Here is an 18,946-nt window from a genome sequence, read left to right on the forward strand (position 1 = left end):
TAAACTAGCAATCCTGATTCAATCAACGAAGAGACACAAGGCCATTACTATGCTCATGTGTGAAATAAAGGAAAATAAGATCTGGAAACTGACAGCCTAAGCCTCACAGATGAAAAGATGACAGTGAACATAAACCCTTACCTCTCTTTTCTGCAAAGGCCATGTGTAGCAATTTTTCTACAAACTTTCCGGTTTAATTCTGAACTAAACAATGGAATTCCAAAGCACAGCTCTAGAGGAACCCAATCTGCTTCTGTTGTGGCAACTACAAGGCAATTTATAGTTATTAATCACATACGTATTTACAAATTTTTAATAGACCAGGGTTTCTTAACGGACATCCAGAAATTTTCAGATTCCTCCTACCCCTGGGGTCCACTAATGGGCTTCACAGGGAAGAGGACTTAGGGCCAGTCAGTGAATCTCTGCATCAAGAAAGAATCTTTACTGAGTAAGTACATGCTTCTGGGGGGAAGGCAGAGTTTTCACCAGATGCTCAAAATGGCCTTTTACCAAAAAAATAAAAAATAAATTAAAAAAAGAGAGAGAGACACTGTAAGACATCAACAAGATGAAAGAATTTAACACAGGAAAGATGAAACTAAAGTCATTGTTCTCAGGTTCTATTTTTGTAACATTTCATTTTCATTGTTATTCTAAATACATAAACATGTTTCCTAATGAATACTTACTAAAATAAAAGGCCCGCTATGGAAAATCAGAGCAGACAAATGACATCCAAATGATTTAACAGAAGAGTTAACTCTCCAAAACTAGTCTTAAACTGTAAATAATTCTTTTTTTTTTTTTTTTAAGATTTTATTTATTTGACAGAGAGAGAGAGATCACAAGTAGGCAGAGAGGCAGGCAGGGAGTGAGGGGAAGCCGACTCCCTTCTGAGCAGAGAACCCAATGCAGGGCTCAATCCCAAAACCCTGAGACCATGACCTGAGCCGAAGGCACAGGCCTAACCCACTGAGCCACCCAGGTGCCCCTAAAACTGCAAATAATTCTTAAAGCCATACCAGAATTTTGTTTTGCTGCTGAGTCTATAGCTGCTTCCTCAATGACCATTTCAAATGACTCTGTACTCCCATTTACGTCCGAGCCAGAAGCCAAATCAGGTTCTCCTTGCAATGAAAAGACATACACAACATTAGGATTCTCGTAGTTGGCACAAGTCGTCCATCAGCCCTAAAGGGAGAGAAGACTTCCAACAACAGGAATGACAATGGAGAACAACGAAGGGTCTTCAGCCTATAGCAGCTGTTCCCAGCTGTTCCTGCCCCCCAAAAGACCTCTGACAATGTCTGGAGACCGATGCAGCTGTCATGCATGGGGACAGGGACACTACCGATATCCAGGGAGCTAAACATGCTTCAACGCACGGGACAGGCCCCACAACACGGAACTGTCCAGCTAAGAATGTACATGGTGCCGAAGTGGTGAAACCCAGGCCCCAGGAAACAAGGACTCTAAAGTTAGAACACAAGTTCAGACTTTCACTTAGATCATTACCAAAGTCGCTTCTATCCCCATGGAAACATGCAGTCAGATTATGTCACTCCTCTTCAAAATTCGGAGTCCTCCTATCTTTTAGCACACGAGATCCTCCAAGATCTCCTGACCTTACCTACTTCCCTACTCTCATTTTCTACTACTTTCCAACAAATTCTTTCTTTTGGCCCAGATGAGCTATTCTTCTGCCTGGTTCCCTCTACCTGAAAGGCTGCTACTGTCCAAATAAACAAACATCTTTTATGTACTCAAAGCCTCACTTTTCAAAACTGAGTTCAAACTTTACTTTCTCTAAAAAGCCTCCTCTGATAGCTCAGGTGGGCCGAGATGCACCTTCTCTGTCCTACGGCAGCCCATTAAGCCATTGCCAAGCTCTATCGCAGCCTCTTAACACTACACAGCAGGCTGGTTCCACTGGCTTGTCTCCCTTCCTTAGGTCTTAGTAATTTCAATCCTTTTAGCACCTAAGCGGGTACTCCATAAATGTTTGAGCGATGAAAGAAATAAAATATGACTGTAGCAGACATGCTTTGAAATACCCCTGTTTGGAAAATGCCCTGTGATATGTGACGGCCAACTGTTAAGATTTACTCAGATTCTCCAGCCAAAGGTAAAGGACCAAGGCTGGATATGTAACTCAAAGGGAGCCAAGCCAATCCACTGGACATCGAGCAATGGCCATATTTACTGGGGATTCCACGCTAAGAGGCTTAAGGAACCAACATCTATCCACAGCAGATGTTTGAACTGAAAGGTTTTCTAGAGTCACGGACCAGAGCTGGTACCAAAGCCACATACAAGCCAAAATTCTTCCAGAGCAGAAACAACCAGTAAGCAGAAGGTGATGGGAAAATACATTTTTTAATTAAAAGGAAAAAGGAAAACCAGCTGTTGTCAGCATGAAGGCTGGCGTGGAGACAGAGGAAGGAGAACGAGGCCAGGAAGGCTAACGAGCAGGACAAGGCTGCGACAGCTCATGGTCAGACGACTGAGGCGCAGACCAGCGTGACCATCACGGCGAATGTAAAACGGAGAAGGGAAGACAGGATATGAGAGACATTTTAAAAGACCAATTCACAGAATGTGGAAACTAAATGGCCATCATGGCAAAAGAGGGAAGAGGCAAAGATTAAGATTACAGGCCTGGGTTACTGAGACAGTCATGCCTTTGACAGAAAGAGAAAGCTTCAACGGGAAAAACTGTTCATTCTACTTTAGAAACCGTTTTACACAGAGACTGAAGTCTTGAAGCCATCACCCCACAAAAGGACTTAAATTAAAACCTACAGAGATGACAGGGCTAACACCCCACACCCGTTCTGTACCCCAACCCCAGGCTAGCACCCCTTTAGCTGGGCGTGTAGTGTTTTCTCCATCCCAATATCTGGTTTGTCCAAATAACACCACAGAATACTCCATCATCTTAATGAAAAAACACCAAGCATAAAATAATTCAACATCCCCACAGAAGTCTGCCTGCTTCTTAAGTATTAAGATTATGATCAACTCCACATAGTGATCTTAATTCAAAGAACCCAACTGTTGGCTGACCTCGTTCATCAGAAGCATCACTGAGTTTTCGGTGTGCAAGCTGGCTAGAAGCATTCAACATGGTGACATAGCCACAAAAATGCTGCAAGTCCACTTTGGTCCTTAATAGTTGCAAGGCTTTATGAACACCCATATTGACACGAGTAAATTCTGAGGACAAAGATTGACAGCACATTTTAAGTAAACAGTTTTATAACAAGACATCAAAAATGTAACTATACTTCTATTAATCAATTCTTTTTTTTTTTTTTAAGATTTTATGTATTTATTTGACAGACAGAGATCACAAGTAGGCAGAGGGGCAGGCAGAGAGAGAGGACAAGGGAAACAGGCTCCCTGCTGAGCAGAGAGCCCAATGTGGGGCTCGATCCCAGGACCCTGGGATCATGACCTGAGCCAAAGGCAAAGGCTTTAACCCACTGAGCCACCCAGGCGCCCCCTATTAATCAATTCTTAGAACTTTAATCTATCAACGCTGATTCTAACAAAGAACTACCCATGAACATGAAAGGCCGGCGTACACACATTATTTACAGCCTCCAGGAGGCATTTATTGTATCAAAACAAATTACCTAAGTAAGCAAACAGGACCAGTCAGGGGCAAATTCTCGAGGCTTCTCTTTGTGGTTCTATTCTGCCTCAAATGCTTACTTGTTGGGCTTCTGCCAAGAAATGTATTAAATACACACCATGTTTTTGAAAAATTTTTAAAAGTAAAATTATTCCTACTGAAATTAAAGCTAAAGTGCACTTCAAACTATATCCTTAATAAATTATTCAAATATTAGTGTAATTCCTCATAACTCGGTGAACTTATAAACAGAAAGATGCTCCATACTCAAATACGAGGATTCCTTTCTTTTATCTTTCACACAACCCTCTCTCAAGGCAAAAGAGCTATTAATCAGTCTTTAAGATTTTACACATTTGAAGATCCCGTTGTCACGAGCCTGTATCTTGAGGTGAACAAATATTTTTCCCACAGAATTTATGAAGTGTCAAAGGATTAAGTAGCAGAATTTAATTGCAGAGAAGTACTTATTTCTGAGAAAGGGGCTGGTTTTTGGAAGAGAAAACTCTTCTCCAAATTTCACGTACATTTATTCACAACAGGCAAAAGAGAAATGAACTTCAAACGCAAGGCTTCTGCGGTCTGGCTATGTGAAGAGGAAAGAAATATTTTAAAAACCTTCCTTTTCCCTACTTTGGGGGAGTAAGGGAGAGTGGTGACTACTATCATTCTGGAAGAATATTAAGTTCTTATAGAAACTAACCTAAGTTTACTTGAACCACTCACTGCTCTCTAAAAATTCAAGCATCATGGCTCTAAGAACCAGAAATATATAGAAAAAACATATGAAACCAGAAACATAACCAGAACTTAAGGTTACAGAACAGCAGTTTTACATGGAATGGAAAACGTAAGTGCTGTATGAATATATGGCAGTTTAAATCAGATAATGTTTCTCTTTTGAATATATATACCTTTTTAATATTCAAAAAAGAGAGAGGTTATCTCCTATAATAAACAGAAGAAAGAATAAATTTACTTTAACAGAAATTTTGTGAGCATCTTTCATCAAATGCACTTGTAGCTTACATCCAATTCTACAAAGAGCTAACTTTAAACAGGGCTTTCACCCCTTGATTCTAACTAGCTTAATTTAGCTCAACCTCTAACTCACATCCTCTCTAATAGCAAAAATAATATTTAATGGCAAACTCAAATTCTGAAAGAGGGAATCCCTACAAGTGCTCCGTACACTGTAAAGTCCACACATGTTGACTGACAACTGGGTCTAAATTACCTTAAAAAGCCCCTGTCAGGTGGGAGGGACAGTATGTAACATTGGGGGGAAAAAAATCAACTAAGCATGAAATATTCCCAATGAACTGTCTTCTCCCCCAGCCTCCAAATAAACAACACAAGGAAAGTGAAAGGCTAAACAGAGAGAAAACCTAGTCTTCCACAAGGCAGGGGGGACCCACTGTTAAACTCTTCATCTCCAAGGCAGACTAGCATTCCTTCAAAGGTCCTAAGTTAGTCTTATTCTACTAGTTCTTCGTGGGAAAAGGCACATGACAGAAAACTATCTTTGCCAATATTTATTTATTTATTTATTTATTTATTTATTTGTGATTTATTTATCTATGAGCACAGGAGCATGAGCGGGCCAGGGGGGGCGTGGAGAGTCAGGGGAAGCAGAAGGAAAGAGAATCTCAAGCAGACTCCTCGCTGAGTGTGAAGCCTGACATGGGGCTTGATCTCCTGACCCTGAGATCATGACCTGAGCCAAAATCACGAGTCAGATGCTTAACCGACAACCCACCCAGGTGCCCCCATCTTCGCTAACAGTCTTTTAAAAGCAGCATAAGCACCTAGGACTGAAAAATTTTAAGAATTCACTTCCTGCTATGTTTTCTACCAAATTGTTGACAAAGATTAATTACAAAAATGTTAAACAGATATAATTCAAAAGTAAGATACCTCCTTGTAGTTCTGTTTCATCAAATGGAAACGGTATGTGGACAGTTTCTCCTATCCCATGCAAACCATGTCCCTAAAGATGAAAAAAAAACAGTTGAAAGGTATATAAGAAACCTGTATTTCCAAGAGCAAACAGATCATCAAACCATAAATAAGACTATGCCATGTGATGGTATACCCTACATTAATATTCCATTAAAAAACTTTCAATAATTTTTAAATTTTTCCCCACCAAGCAATGACCACCTTGAGGGCATATTATAATTTACAAAGCCATGTGTCTCCAATGGAGTGAATGGCTAATGAAAAACAAAGAGGCCGATTTAACAGGTACACGAGGTGAGACAGCAGAGACTGAAATCAAGTACACTCACACAAGGGTTAGCTGTAGTTCTGATAAAAGAATCCCGCCATCAATTGCCTGGCAGATCATGAACTGGGAATGCAAAACTCAAAAACCTGCATTCAGTGACATATATTCAAGACTGTATAATTATAAAAGCCCCTCTACAGGGGTTAAATTAATAGATGTATTTTCAAGGCAGCAGTGGGGGGTGGGGAAAAGCAAGCTCCCTACGAACTGAAAATGGAAAGGTCTCCACTTGCTAAGTGAAAATCGCAGGGGGACAGCACTGTGCATCGGCTCACGCGTGCAAAGAAAACCTAGACAAGGACAGCAAAAACTAATAAATGTACCTGATCTGGAGGAGAAATGGGGAGAAGGGAGCAGACAATGTAAGAAGTACGGTAACACTTTGCTCTGTGCATCTTTTCATAGTGTTTTACTTCTGAATTATGTGAAGATTCTATTAATTCAAAAATTAAGAAAAATCTGGAGTCTAACCACCCCACTCCCATGCTACACATAATTTAGTTTTAGCTATTGCATTCAATTAATGTTCATTTGAATTCTGTTAGTTTTACAGGGTTTTTTGCATTTAAATCCCCAAATGTTTTGATGTAAAAATAATAAACATGAAGAATCTAATGTTTACATGCATTTAGTGGTGTTATAATAGAAAATTTAAGTTGACATTGGGGATCTATACATTTTTCCCTTTCAAAAAACCTATACATTATTGAAGTAAAAGTACTATGCTATAAAAGAGAAAAATGTTTCAGAGAAAAATAGCACTCATTAAGATGGTTCATACAACAAGGCGAACACGTTTCCTCAGACAGCTCTTTTCAGCTTCATTGGTACAGTTACAATTTAAATTCTGTAATCAAGACTGTTGTAACGAAAGTGTGGTTGTGATCAAAATCTTGATTTTGTTATGAATTCCAGCAAGGTGTATTTCTTCCATACCACTTAATAAAAAAGGCATTCTTGTTGAGCAAAAACAAAACTCTGTAACCAACACTTGGAAACTCCTGTCTCCTTCTCCTACCACTGCCACCTCACACTGAACATCTCGGGAGACCTTCCTGTGTGCTACGTGTAGGATTCTACCCGTTTTGTGCAGATTATGCAACTCGGTCATAAGCTTCAACAACCTTATAAAGATAGAACCTGTAATTATCTCCAGTTTGCAGGCGAAGGAATTCAAGATTACCAAACTCACCTGAGACTCCTCATAAGTGGTAGAATCAAGATTTGCATCTAGACAGACTGACTGGAGCCCACACTTAACTCATTCCATTATGTCATTTCCCACCATGAAACCCTGCCTCGTGTTCCTCCCTCCTGGCTAACACTTCATCCCTCATGGTTTCAACTACCTCCGCGTGCTGATGCAGACACTCAAGTCAGTGTCTCCTGTTTAACTCTCACTTGGATATCAAAGTATTTTTAATTACCGATTAGAGAGCGCCACCATCCACATGTCCCAAGGGCACCTTATACTCAACATGCCCCAAACGCAACACATCACCTGACCCCCAGCGACTGGCTCTTCCTCCTCTTTTCTGTCAAGCAGGGATAGGACCACTCTTCCACTTTCACAAGCCAACACCCCAGGAATCATTCTCTTCCTCTTATATCCTTCTCAGACATCTGATCAATTCTATTCATCTTAATTTGTAATAATTCTTGAACCCATTTTCGCTTTCAATTCTTATTACCACTTCCCTGATCTAGGTTGCCTTCACCTCTTACTGGGATTCGTACACTAAATCCTAACCAGATTTCTTGCTTTAGGTCTCTTACCCTACTAGGTTGGGGGTAGCATACCTGGGTAGCAACCTCTCCAAGCTGATCTTCCCAAAACACACTGACCATAAAAATCCCCTGCTCAGTACCCTTTACAGGCTGCCATCAATCTAGAGGGTACAGTGTAAGCTCTGTAGTAAAAAGGTCAAGGTACACTACACTCCAGAGCCTGCCTGGAGTGTACATCAAAACACGCAGGAGAAACTACTCTGAGCCAGGTGCTCTTCTAGGTACTAGGGAAGCAGCAGCAGGGTAAAAGAAAAAAATATCTCTGCCCAGAGATTTATTCCTGCTAACCCCTGTGCCTGGCCGGGCTCTCCTTCTATATCCTTCTGTATCTCCTTCTATACTCAGCCTGAGTCTCACAGTCTCTGATGAGTGTCCCCCAAGCCCTTCTCCTTGTCTCAAGGCTGAATTGAGTACTACTCTAATGTGTGCACCATATATAATCCTATTCAGCACTCAGGAAAGAACCGAAATGGACTGCTTAGGCAGCATTTCCCACCAGACTTAAATCCCCTGAACTCAGGGACTATGTCTTACTTGTCTATCCACATTAACTGGCACAGAATAAGGCACATACGATTGTTAGTTGAATAAACTGAAGAAATCTTTATTGAGAACCTGCTGTGAAGCAGAAAGCGTGCTACACACTTCACACGCAGTCCTATTTCATTCAATAATCCTAGGGCTATAAACAGCTTATCCCCTCATTAGCTGCTACTATTACTTTTTGTTGTTATACAGTAAATATTGTCATGGCCATTCTACAGGTGGCAAACTAAGTATAAGAGAAGTATCTTTAAAACGTCACACAGTTCATGAGCACAAGAAAAGAGGCTCACCACTGTTAGGCATCAGGAAAATACCTGATGAGATAAACCACAGTGAGATACCGCTTCATACCCTAGGAGGGTTATAATAAAACAAGTCAGATAATACCGAGTGCTGGTGGGAATGTAAAATGGTGCGGCCACTCTGGAAAACAGTCTGGAAGATCCTTAAACAGCTGCACACAGAATTACCGTATGACCCAGCATTTCCATTCCTAGACACAAGAGAAATGACAACACGGCCACACAAAAACCTATAAATGACCGCGTGTAGCTATGATTACCATTACCGAAAGGTGGAAACCCAAATGTCCATCAGCAATAGGCGGAAAAACAAAATGCTATTCATACAAGGGACTCTTCTTTGGCCATAAAAAGGAATGTAATACTGATTCATGATGGACTGATACACGCTACATGATGAACCTCAAAAGAATTCTGCGAAGTAGGGACGCCTGGGTGGCTCAGTTGGTTAAGCAGCTGCCTTCGGCTCAGGTCATGATCCCAGCGTCCTGGGATCGAGTCCCACATCGGGCTCCTTGCTCCACGGGGAGCCTGCTTCTCCCTCTGACTCTGCCTTCCACTCTGTCTGCCTGTGCTCGCTTTCGCTCGCTCTCTCTCTGACAAATAGATAAATAAAATCTTAAAAAAAAAAAAAAAGAATTCTGCGAAGTAAAAGAGGTCAGTGACAAAATACCATGTATTATGTGACTCCACATATGTGAAATGCCCAGAATAAGCATTCTAGAGAGATAGTAAGGTGCTATTTAGGGTTGGGGAATAAGGGAAGAAGAACTAAGCATTCGGGAGTTCTTTTCTGAGGTGATGGAAATGTTCTAAAATGAGCATGGGGAAGGCTGTGGATACATGTGCCTACCAACTAAAAACCAGAGTTGTACAATGTCAATCGGTGGACTGTAGGCTATGTGAATTCTAGCTCAACACAACTACTGTAAATACAGCCACACGGGTAGCAAAAGACGAAGCTGGAATTCAAAGCTGGGTCTCACCCAGAGTCCATGTTGTTTCTGCGATTCCCACACTGCCGGACGAAGGCCAGCAAGAAAACCGGCGTCTGATCCCTTACATTTCAGCTTTACAAATCTCAAATTACTGACATCCAACTGCGGCTCAGCAGAAAGCTAGACAACTTATAATCTTCTAAGTCAAAATCCAAAACTGGTTGTTTCAAATAAAGCAACGGTACCTGAATCAAAACTGCCGAATGAGTCAAGGCGTCATTCAACATTGTGAGCACATTTGACGTAGGAACGACGCCAGGATCATGGCCCCAAGATGTTATGAGTAATCGATCATAACCCTATGGGGAAAAAAATGAATAAAATGGTGTTCAGAAATGGAAAAAAAAACTCAGAAGGTCATTAAAATACTGCTTATCAAATTCTACCCTCCTCACAAATATAGAGAAAAAAAAAAGACACACTTCGCACAACATACCTGGAATATATCTGGCAGTTTTCGAAGCCTTGTACCTTTGGACAGTAGAAGAGATGGTGGTCCTTGCCCAGTGATGTAGTAAATGTACAGTTTAAACCAGACAGAACTGACTTCTGGGATAGCTGGTCCAATATGCTGGAATCACAAAACAGGGAAGATAAAGTTGTAATACTTAATGAAAGCAGACACATCTCACTCACAAGGGACCAAAAACGAAGTCTTGCAAATAGGTAATGCCTCACATAGATGTTAACTGCTATTATCCCTATGAAAAGAAACTTCAAATGCTCCATTCAAACAGTTTCAATCTTACCCTAGAACTGAGAAAGCACGTCTTAACACAACTGGGAGAATGGACTCTGGAGCAGAACCAAGGTTTGAATCTTGGCTTTGTCCCCTAAGTTATATCATCTTAAGAAGCTCACTATAACTCTCTGTACCTCACTTTGCTCTTCTGTAATGTGGCGAATAAAATATCTACTTTGTAAAGACACCGTAAGATTGTTCCAAAAGGTTTAAAACAGCACCTGTCATCTAATAAGCTCTATTTCAAAGTGCCAGTTACTGTCATTAATCACATGTGATTTTTCACAAAAGGAACTAGCGAAACTTCCATCCATCTTCAGTTCATGGATTCCTACTAGGCCTAGAAGTCATGTCACAGAATGGGAGAAAGTGTGTATATAGAGTTGCAGGGGGAGCACACAAAGAATTATTTTTTTAAAAACTGGCAAATGCTAACCTATAACCACTCCTACTGGATAGAGGACAAATTTGGGGCTGCGTGAGGCATGCTCACTAAGGCAGCTAGAAGAGCATATAAATATCAAGCTTGTACCAGGATCCCTTCCTTTCTTCTACACCAGTAACCTCGCACATTTAGGGGACTAGGCAGGATGCAGCACTAAGAACAGCAACATGATCCCCGCTCTCTGAAAACGGTACAGGCCACAATGTCCTTGCTAAGCATACAAATAAACAACTGATTTATGTTTAAAAAGAGAGCAGTAATGTTCATAAGTCAATTGTGAGACATCCAGAGTTCTAGCTTTCAAGCAGTCTTTCCTTTCCGGTTTATTTAGCAATCGTAGCTCCACTTCTAAGACACTTTATTTTTCCAAATTAAATTGACTTTATCCCTGCAGGCAATCCAGGCTTCCTTCATAGAGCATCCAGAACATTCCCTTTAAAATAGCGCAGTCATCATCGTGACGCCTGAGTGGCTCCATTGGTTGAGCGTCTGACTCTTGGTTTCGGCTCGGGTCAAGATCTCAGGATCTGAGACTGAGCCCTGTGTTGAGCTCTATATTCAGTGCAGAGTCTGCTGGAGATTCTCTCTCCCCTCCTGCCCCTCTCCCCACGCATACTCGTGCTCTCTCAAATAAATAAATAAAATCTTTAAAAAACAGTAATAAGGGGTGCCTGCATGGCTCAGTGGGTTAAAGGCTTTGCCTTCGGCTCAGGTCATGATCCCAGGGTCCTGGGATGGAGGCCCACATCGGGCTCTCTGCTCAGCAGGGAGCCTGCTTCCTCCTCCTTCTCTGCCTGCTTCTCTGTCTACTTGTGATCTCTCTGTCAAATAAATAAATCTTTAAAAAAAAAACAGTAATAAAGTAAAACACTGCCTTCATCAAGAAAACATCAATGTGTCCCAAATCATCAGATGAAACGTGAATAAAACATACCAACTCTATGTCATAAACTGAACATATTACAACAGCATAAAATACAAAACTGCTTTCTGAGTTACTGGTGTTAGCATGTGGCATCTGCAAATTGAGAAATAACATGATCAAACCGGTAAACCTCTTCTTCAAGTCAGCACAGGGAAGGGTGAAATGACAGCACTCGCCATGCTCCAAGTGGCTCTTTACCTGAGGGGTACAGCTGCTCACAGGCCGGATTTCATTGGTGAGAGGAGCCATGGACACGAGCAGTGTGTAATTTTTGTTTAGCACTCGGCTGCACGTTGCAGGGTCCAAACCAAGAAGGCTCTCACAGCGTAAGAGATCCAGAGGAAAACCTGGATGACGAGCAAGCGTACACGGAGGATGAAAGACAGACAGGGTGGAAGAGCAATGTCTAAGACAAACACCGCTAACCGTCCTGGTGGTTCAACACCCTTCCAATAGACAGAGTATCTCTATTCATAGTGCCAAATTCCCTCAGAAACCACGAAGACCCTTTAGGAGTTAAAGCTAACACTCTTTATTCGCTGATCTAGAAAGATAACCGTCTACTGGGGTTTTATGGGGCTACTCCCTTTTATATTAGAGATACGTGTTTGCTCTACCTCACTTCCTCTCCATCTCCAGCCGTTCCCAGGAGGTGGCATATTATGAAGACATACAGGCCACAAAAAAGCTGTGGCCTGGCGTCCCCCAATTTCCAATTTCTGCAAAGAGTTTCATGGCCAAGTTCTGAATTTGGTATAGGAACGAGAGTTCTCATTAACAATACGGGCCCAAGACTGCTGGTCCATAAAGCAGGAAGTCCCTTGGCATGTAAAAGATTTTCACTGTTCCCATACTAGAACCCTTTCAGAAAATTCCAGTCCTATTCATTCTCTTAAAAAGAGAAGGCTGAAAGAAACACCAGGAGACCAAGTTAGTTCATCTCCCCCTCAAGCAAGAATGAATAAAAAACATATAGCCTGCTGGAAGGGCCCAGAAGCATTTGGCACAACTAGTACCAGGACTTCGCTCTTGAATACCATGTTCTAATAAAAGAAAACTGGCTCCTGGGAGAAAAGGTTGATTCCAAGACTGGGACAGAAGAATAAGAGAAGACAGTTTTGGGGCGCCTGGGTGGCTCAGTGGGTTAAGCCGCTGCCTTCGGCTCAGGTCATGATCTCAGGGTCCTGGGATCGAGACCCACATCAGGCTCTCTGCTCAGCAGGGAGCCTGCTTCCTTCTCTCTCTCTCTCTGCCTGCCTCTCAGTGTACTTGTAATTTCTCTCTGTGAAATAAATAAAATCTTTAAAAAAAAAAAAAAAAGAGAGAAGACAGTTTTGCCAGAAAGTAAAGAACTGCCCCAAATGTAAGAATTGTTTTAAAAAATGGAGGCATGGCACAAGGAAACTGGAGGCAGCTTGAAAGGAATCCTACTGGCAAAACTGGAGACAACCATAACACACAAGTAATTGAGAGAAAACAGTGACTAATTATAAGCCATTGAAAAAAACAGAAATTCATCAATCCATACTGAGAATATAAAAAAATGCTCAGTCCCAACTGTTATCGGAAGAACTGGAGTTGGAAAAAAAATGATCAATTTATAACCATCATAGACAAGAATGGTTCAGGCAGGACCAACACTGGACGCTCCATCCGGGGGAGATACTGACGAGCAGCAGGTGATGTGCGCGGTCTCAGAGTACCTGTCCACAGACTACTGAGTCGCTGCACAAGGGGAGAATACCTAACTGTGTAGTAGAATAACCAAAAACACATTAACTGGGTGATCAAAATTAGTATCACAAAGGGGGCGGACAGGAATCCCATGCCTCCAGATGTCATACCCTTAGAAGAACATGACATTACTTAGGTAATACTCTGGACTTGAGTGCATGACCTGAACCTAATCACAACAAAACATTCCACACACCCAACGTGAAGAACTTTCTAGTAAAACTAACAAAAAGAGACTATGTTCTTAAAAAAATAATAATGTCGTAAAGGACAAAAAAAGGTTACAGACTTGTTCCAGAATAAAGGAGATAAAGAAGACATGACAATTTAATGTAGTACTGGATCTTAAACTAGATCCTGCATTTGAGGGGGAAAATGTTATTAAGGACATTACTGGGTCAACTGATAAACTGGAATATGAGTTACTGTAGCAATTAACCTTCTGAAGATGATGTCAGAGACTAGCCCTATTCTTAAGAAACATCCCCTGAATAATTCTGTGGACAAAGATCATGGTACGCAACTTACTGGTTCGTACCAACTTACATGGTTCGAAGTAATTATACTATTCTTAAATTCTTAAAACTTTTTTGTAAATTTGAGGTATTTTCAAATAAAATGTTGCTAATGGAGGAGAGCAAGTCATAGACATCAGGAAGAGCATCTGTTGCACACAGCCAGCAAACAAGGTGGCAGGGGGAGGGGAGAAGACAGATCTGGCTGGAGCCAGATGGGAGGTTCATTTTGAAGGAAAACAAGAGCTAAGCAGGTGGCTTAGGAAAAGGAGAGAAGGGGCAAAGTTCTATGAAGACTAGAGAAAGGGCCCCTGGGCGGCTCAGATGGTTAAGTGTCTGCCTTCGGCTCAGGTCATGATTCCAGAGTCCTGGGCTCAAGCCCCGCATCGGGCTCTCTGCTCAGTGGGGAGTCTGCTTCTCCCTCTGCCCCTCCTCCCATTTGCTCTTGCTCTTTCTCTCTTTCTCAAATAAATAAAACCTTAAAAAAAAGACTAAAGAAATTTATGTTTGGCTACATACAAGAAATCAAGAACAAATTTAATAAAACTGAGAAATCAGTTATGAGTGAAAAAATGTCAGATAAAAAATCTTAGTGAGGAAAGACTAAACAATGAAAGCTCTACCTGGTACCAAAAACAGTCCACTATCAAATCAACCTCACGAGTTACAATAATACTTAACTACTTTCATACAGATAAGGTTTGGGTTTTTCGTTCAATTTAACTTTCTGGTTCATAGACCATTCATGGTGAAAAACAAAGTTTAGTCCAGACTACTAAGCAACAGATTGTTTAGGAATAAATCAACAAATAGTTTAATGTTCAAGAGAAGATAATAAACGAGATAGAGCAAAAAAAATTTTTTTTGAAGAAACATGGACTTAAGTCCCATGTCTTCCACTGACTAATCCTTATAGGACAAATGGGCAGAAGATTTGACCAAAACAAGCTAATTTCTCTACCTATAAAATGAGTTACATTTGACTGGTCACCAGCACTAACATTTCTGGACACTAAAATGTGCAGGAAAGGATGATGTATTTCAAGATGGCTATGACAGAGTATTACAAATATTCTAATCCATTACCTCCCTAAGTCCCTAAAAAGTCCTAGTAATTTCAGGATTTTTACATACAAAGACATCTTCAAGATAGTGCTCCTCATTGCTTAGGTCACATGATCTACCTGGTAGCCAAAAAATTAACGAATGCCTATGAATAAGTGCTTTGGCCTCTTGGCACTTGGTGACTTAATATTCAGTCGCAACTATTTATGAACAATCTCAGAAAGAACCCCAGCATGAAATCAGTCCTAATTGTGCTAAAGCAGAACTCTGACCCTGACATACTACAGCTGCAGAAGCCAGTCACCAGGATCTGAGTGTGTCCGGCTTCACTCAGCTCAACTACCCAGTGTCTCTGTCCTCATCTCCATGACCACTTTTGTAAAGTGACAACTGATTCTGTTCTTAAATGCTCAAACTGAGCTGAAAAGAAAGTCAGGTGCTGGTGAAAGAAGTCGAATGTAACTGGGTATGACTCAGAAACCACTGGTTCCCGGCCAGAAAAACAGAACTTTTAAGTAAATGAAAGAAATGAGTGAAATTCAATGTTCTCATGGTGCTAAGAATTCATGGAGTTCTGAGATGCAGCTCCTGTGAATGAGCGAGGACGGGACCCAAATGCTCTTCCCTGGTGCCCACGCCGTGCCACCTTTTTAAAAACATGCATTCCTGGGTGGCAATGCCCTCCTTAGGACCTACTATCCGTTCAACCACAGCCTGGGAACCCCTCCCCATGCCCCCCCACCCACCCATCCCATACCCGAGAGTGCACACCAGGGCACGAGCCACATCAGGGTTCATCACAGATTAGAACTGCCACTGCCTTCTTTCTTTTACTCTTTAACAAGGTTTTCTGTTCTCTTTTTTAATTTTTTAAGTAAAATACTTCAGTAAGTATTACAACAGCACTTCAATCGGAAACTCCTGCTTATTCCTGTCCTACAATGGGATCCTGCCTTCAGGAAATAGTATGCTTCCTAAATCACTACATTTTGGCTTTGTTCACACCTCAACCCGAGGCCTGTTCTACATGCCAGCCACTTAAGTTAACGCTCCAACCGTTTTTGTAGGTACTAAGCACACTGAGATACTACAAATGCCAGTGGCACAGGAGAAAGGAGAAAAGGTAAAATCAGAAAGAGCTGACAAGCAAAGGAAGTCACAAAACAAGCCTCTATTTGCAAATTCAACATGCCATCTACACTAAATGCATTAAGCGATGATTAAATAAGGGAGCATGACCTGTTTAATTTCTTAGAAAGAAGTTCCATGGGGTCATGTCTTCAAAATCAAGTACATTTATCATACCGTAATTCGGTTGGTCTGGCTGTGCAGTTTGCGCAACTAGGTCTTTATTATGACGCAGAAACAATATTGTGTTTCTCAGAGTGAGCGCATGATCGAAGTATCTCTGTGCTTCTCCTTCACCAGTGCTCTGAACCTAAACCGAGAAAATAAATTTTGCAGTATCACTCTCAAACCATTCATCCTAATATACAACAACCATATAGTACAGACATCAGAACATTATTAAGAATCAGTAAATCAAAAATTTGCCCAGGCAATACTGAGACAAATCTTAACTTAAATCTCAGTTGAGTTTCCACTTGAATACATCTTTAAAGATGACAGAAATTATCCTAGCAAGTAAAACTAACAATTTGAAGCAACCAAATAATGCTAAATTATTCTATTATATATGTTTTATCTCCCACGTATGACTCAAATAGGGTGCTTAAAAAAAAAAAAATCTAAGATCTATTTTCTGCTTCATCCAGAAAGTACTCCAATCCATGGTCTCCAATTATGCTTCTAATTCCTGTCACTATGTCCCCGATTCTGCATCACTGGCTGCAAGGGACAATGGAGAATGAGATTCAACATCGCTGTTTCCACACTACTGAATATACAGCTTAAATTCATTCTAAAAGGATTCACTGAATCCCTATGATGTGCTAGGTATGATCCATCTAGGATGTAGGGACAGAACAGCGGACAAAACCCCTGTGCTCACTGGCCTTATGTTTTAACGCATGCTCTTCTGACACTGAGTCAGGTGCTTCTTTAACATGTAGAAATACATACATCCTAGAAACAACACAGGAAACGGACAAAAGGACAGGTCTACAAGAGGAATGACTAAATTAGATTGGCATTTGAAAATAAGATCAACTGGGGCGCCTGGGTGGCTCAGTTAAGTGCTGGCCTTCAGCTCAGGTCATGACCCCAGGGTCCTGGGATCAAGTCCTGCGTCAGGCTCCCTGCTTTGAGGAGAGCCTGCTTCTCCCTCTTCCTCTGCCCCTTCCCCTGTTCATGTTCTCTCTCTCTCTCTCTCACTCGCTCACTCTTACTCAAATAAATTAAATCTTTAAAAAAAATTAACCAACTAAGCTTAATCAGGACGAGGCTTCTTAAAAAATAGCTAAGAAACTACTTTTAATGACTAAACTTCACACTAAAAGGCCTTCCCAAGAATGGCTAGGTGGCATAAAATGATACAGATATATAAAAAATAAAGTGATCTTCTAATTTGCTATACGTGATAAAAGACTAGTTGAGGTAAGAAAAATAAAAATCAAGAAAAGAGAACTTAAAATGTCTTAGAAAACAGGGGCACCTGGATGGCTCAGTGGGTTGAGACCCTGCCTTCGGCTCGGGTCATGATCTCAGAGTCCTGGGAATGAGACCCACATCGGGCTCTCTGCTCAGCAGGAAGCCTGCTTCCCTGCTCTCTCTCTGCCTGCTGCTCTGCCTACTTGTTATCTCTCTCTGTCAAATAAATAAAATCTTTTAAAAAAAAGGATCTCAGAAAACAAAAAAAAAAAATTATTGGCAAAAAAATGATACACATACATTAGAAATGGGATTAACACGATACTAAAAGCATTGAGGGAATAATGGATGTATAAAGGTAAAAATGAAAGATCAATTAATTGCAAAGGGTTATCTCAAATATAATTCTGTACTATCAAACTAAAAATCCTATGAAGAGTGAAAAAAAATTTTAAATATAAATATATTGAATCATCAAAAATCCTCTAAGTAAAACATTTAATATACAGAGTTCATCGCTGAAGCACAAAAGGTACCAAAATTATTAGTCAAGGAGGAGACTCAGCAAACAAACTATTGGCATAAACAGATAACAAAAAAAGGCAAAAATAAAAAACCCAGGGAATGGAAAAACCAGGAAAGGGCAATCAAGATTTAGAGCTAAGGACAAATTGGGCTATTTTCATGTAGGGGAAGAGGTGCCTAAGAGCAGCTATGGCTAAAGTCTTCAAGATGCTAATGGGGCTAGTGAGAGTGGACATAAATATGGTACCCGTGGACGCTGCTCCAGATTTAAGACAAGGGGAACAAAAACTTTAAATAAAACTGCTGAAGAGGAGATCTTAGACAGTCATATCAAAGGAAAAAACAAACAAAAACCAAAAAAAAGGCTCTTTTAGAAAAATGTAATTTAAAAATTTACATTGACTAATTATTTCTATACCCCATTTCATTTTTTTTTAAAGATTTTATTTATTTGACAGGCAGAGATTACAAATAGGCAGAGAGGCAGGCAGAGAGAGAGAGAGGAGGAAACAGGCTCCCCGCTGAGCAGAGAGCCCGATGTGGGGCTCGATCCCAGGGCTCTAGGATCATGACCTGAGCCGAAGGCAGAGGCTTTAACCCACTGAGCCACCCAGGCGCCCCTCGTTTTTTTTTTGTTTTTTTTTTTTTTTTTTTAAGATTTTATTTGACATACAGCTAGCGAGAGAGAGCACAAGTTGGGGGGTGGCAGGCAGAGGCAGAAAGCAAGGAGCCTGATGCAGGGCTCAATCCCAGGTCCCCAGGATTATGACCTGAACCAAAAAGGCAGATGCTTAACTGACTGAGCCACCCAGGGGCTCTCCTATACCACATTTCATTAAACCGAATCATGCTAAGTGAGAGGTAAGGTCCAAAAACCACTT

General features: G+C 41.0%; 1 protein-coding gene across 2 annotated transcripts in view; it reads right to left on the reverse strand.

Annotated features, from left to right (window-relative positions):
- FAM91A1 (family with sequence similarity 91 member A1) overlaps positions 1–18,946 on the reverse strand; it is a 44,340-nt gene that overhangs the window by 6,095 nt on the left and 19,299 nt on the right. For both annotated transcript variants that reach the window (XM_082719424.1, XM_082719425.1), the window contains exons 15-22: positions 16,296–16,428; positions 11,875–12,023; positions 10,001–10,135; positions 9,750–9,863; positions 5,558–5,630; positions 3,070–3,219; positions 1,026–1,130; positions 142–265 (exon numbers count right to left, since the gene is read on the reverse strand). In XM_082719424.1, coding sequence (XP_082575550.1) covers positions 142–265; positions 1,026–1,130; positions 3,070–3,219; positions 5,558–5,630; positions 9,750–9,863; positions 10,001–10,135; positions 11,875–12,023; positions 16,296–16,428 — 983 coding nt within the window. The remainder of the gene's footprint in view (positions 1–141; positions 266–1,025; positions 1,131–3,069; positions 3,220–5,557; positions 5,631–9,749; positions 9,864–10,000; positions 10,136–11,874; positions 12,024–16,295; positions 16,429–18,946) is intronic.

This window comes from Mustela nivalis (genome assembly GCF_964662115.1).
Source record: "Mustela nivalis genome assembly, chromosome: 2".
In the NCBI taxonomy this organism is placed as follows: domain Eukaryota; kingdom Metazoa; phylum Chordata; class Mammalia; order Carnivora; family Mustelidae; genus Mustela; species Mustela nivalis.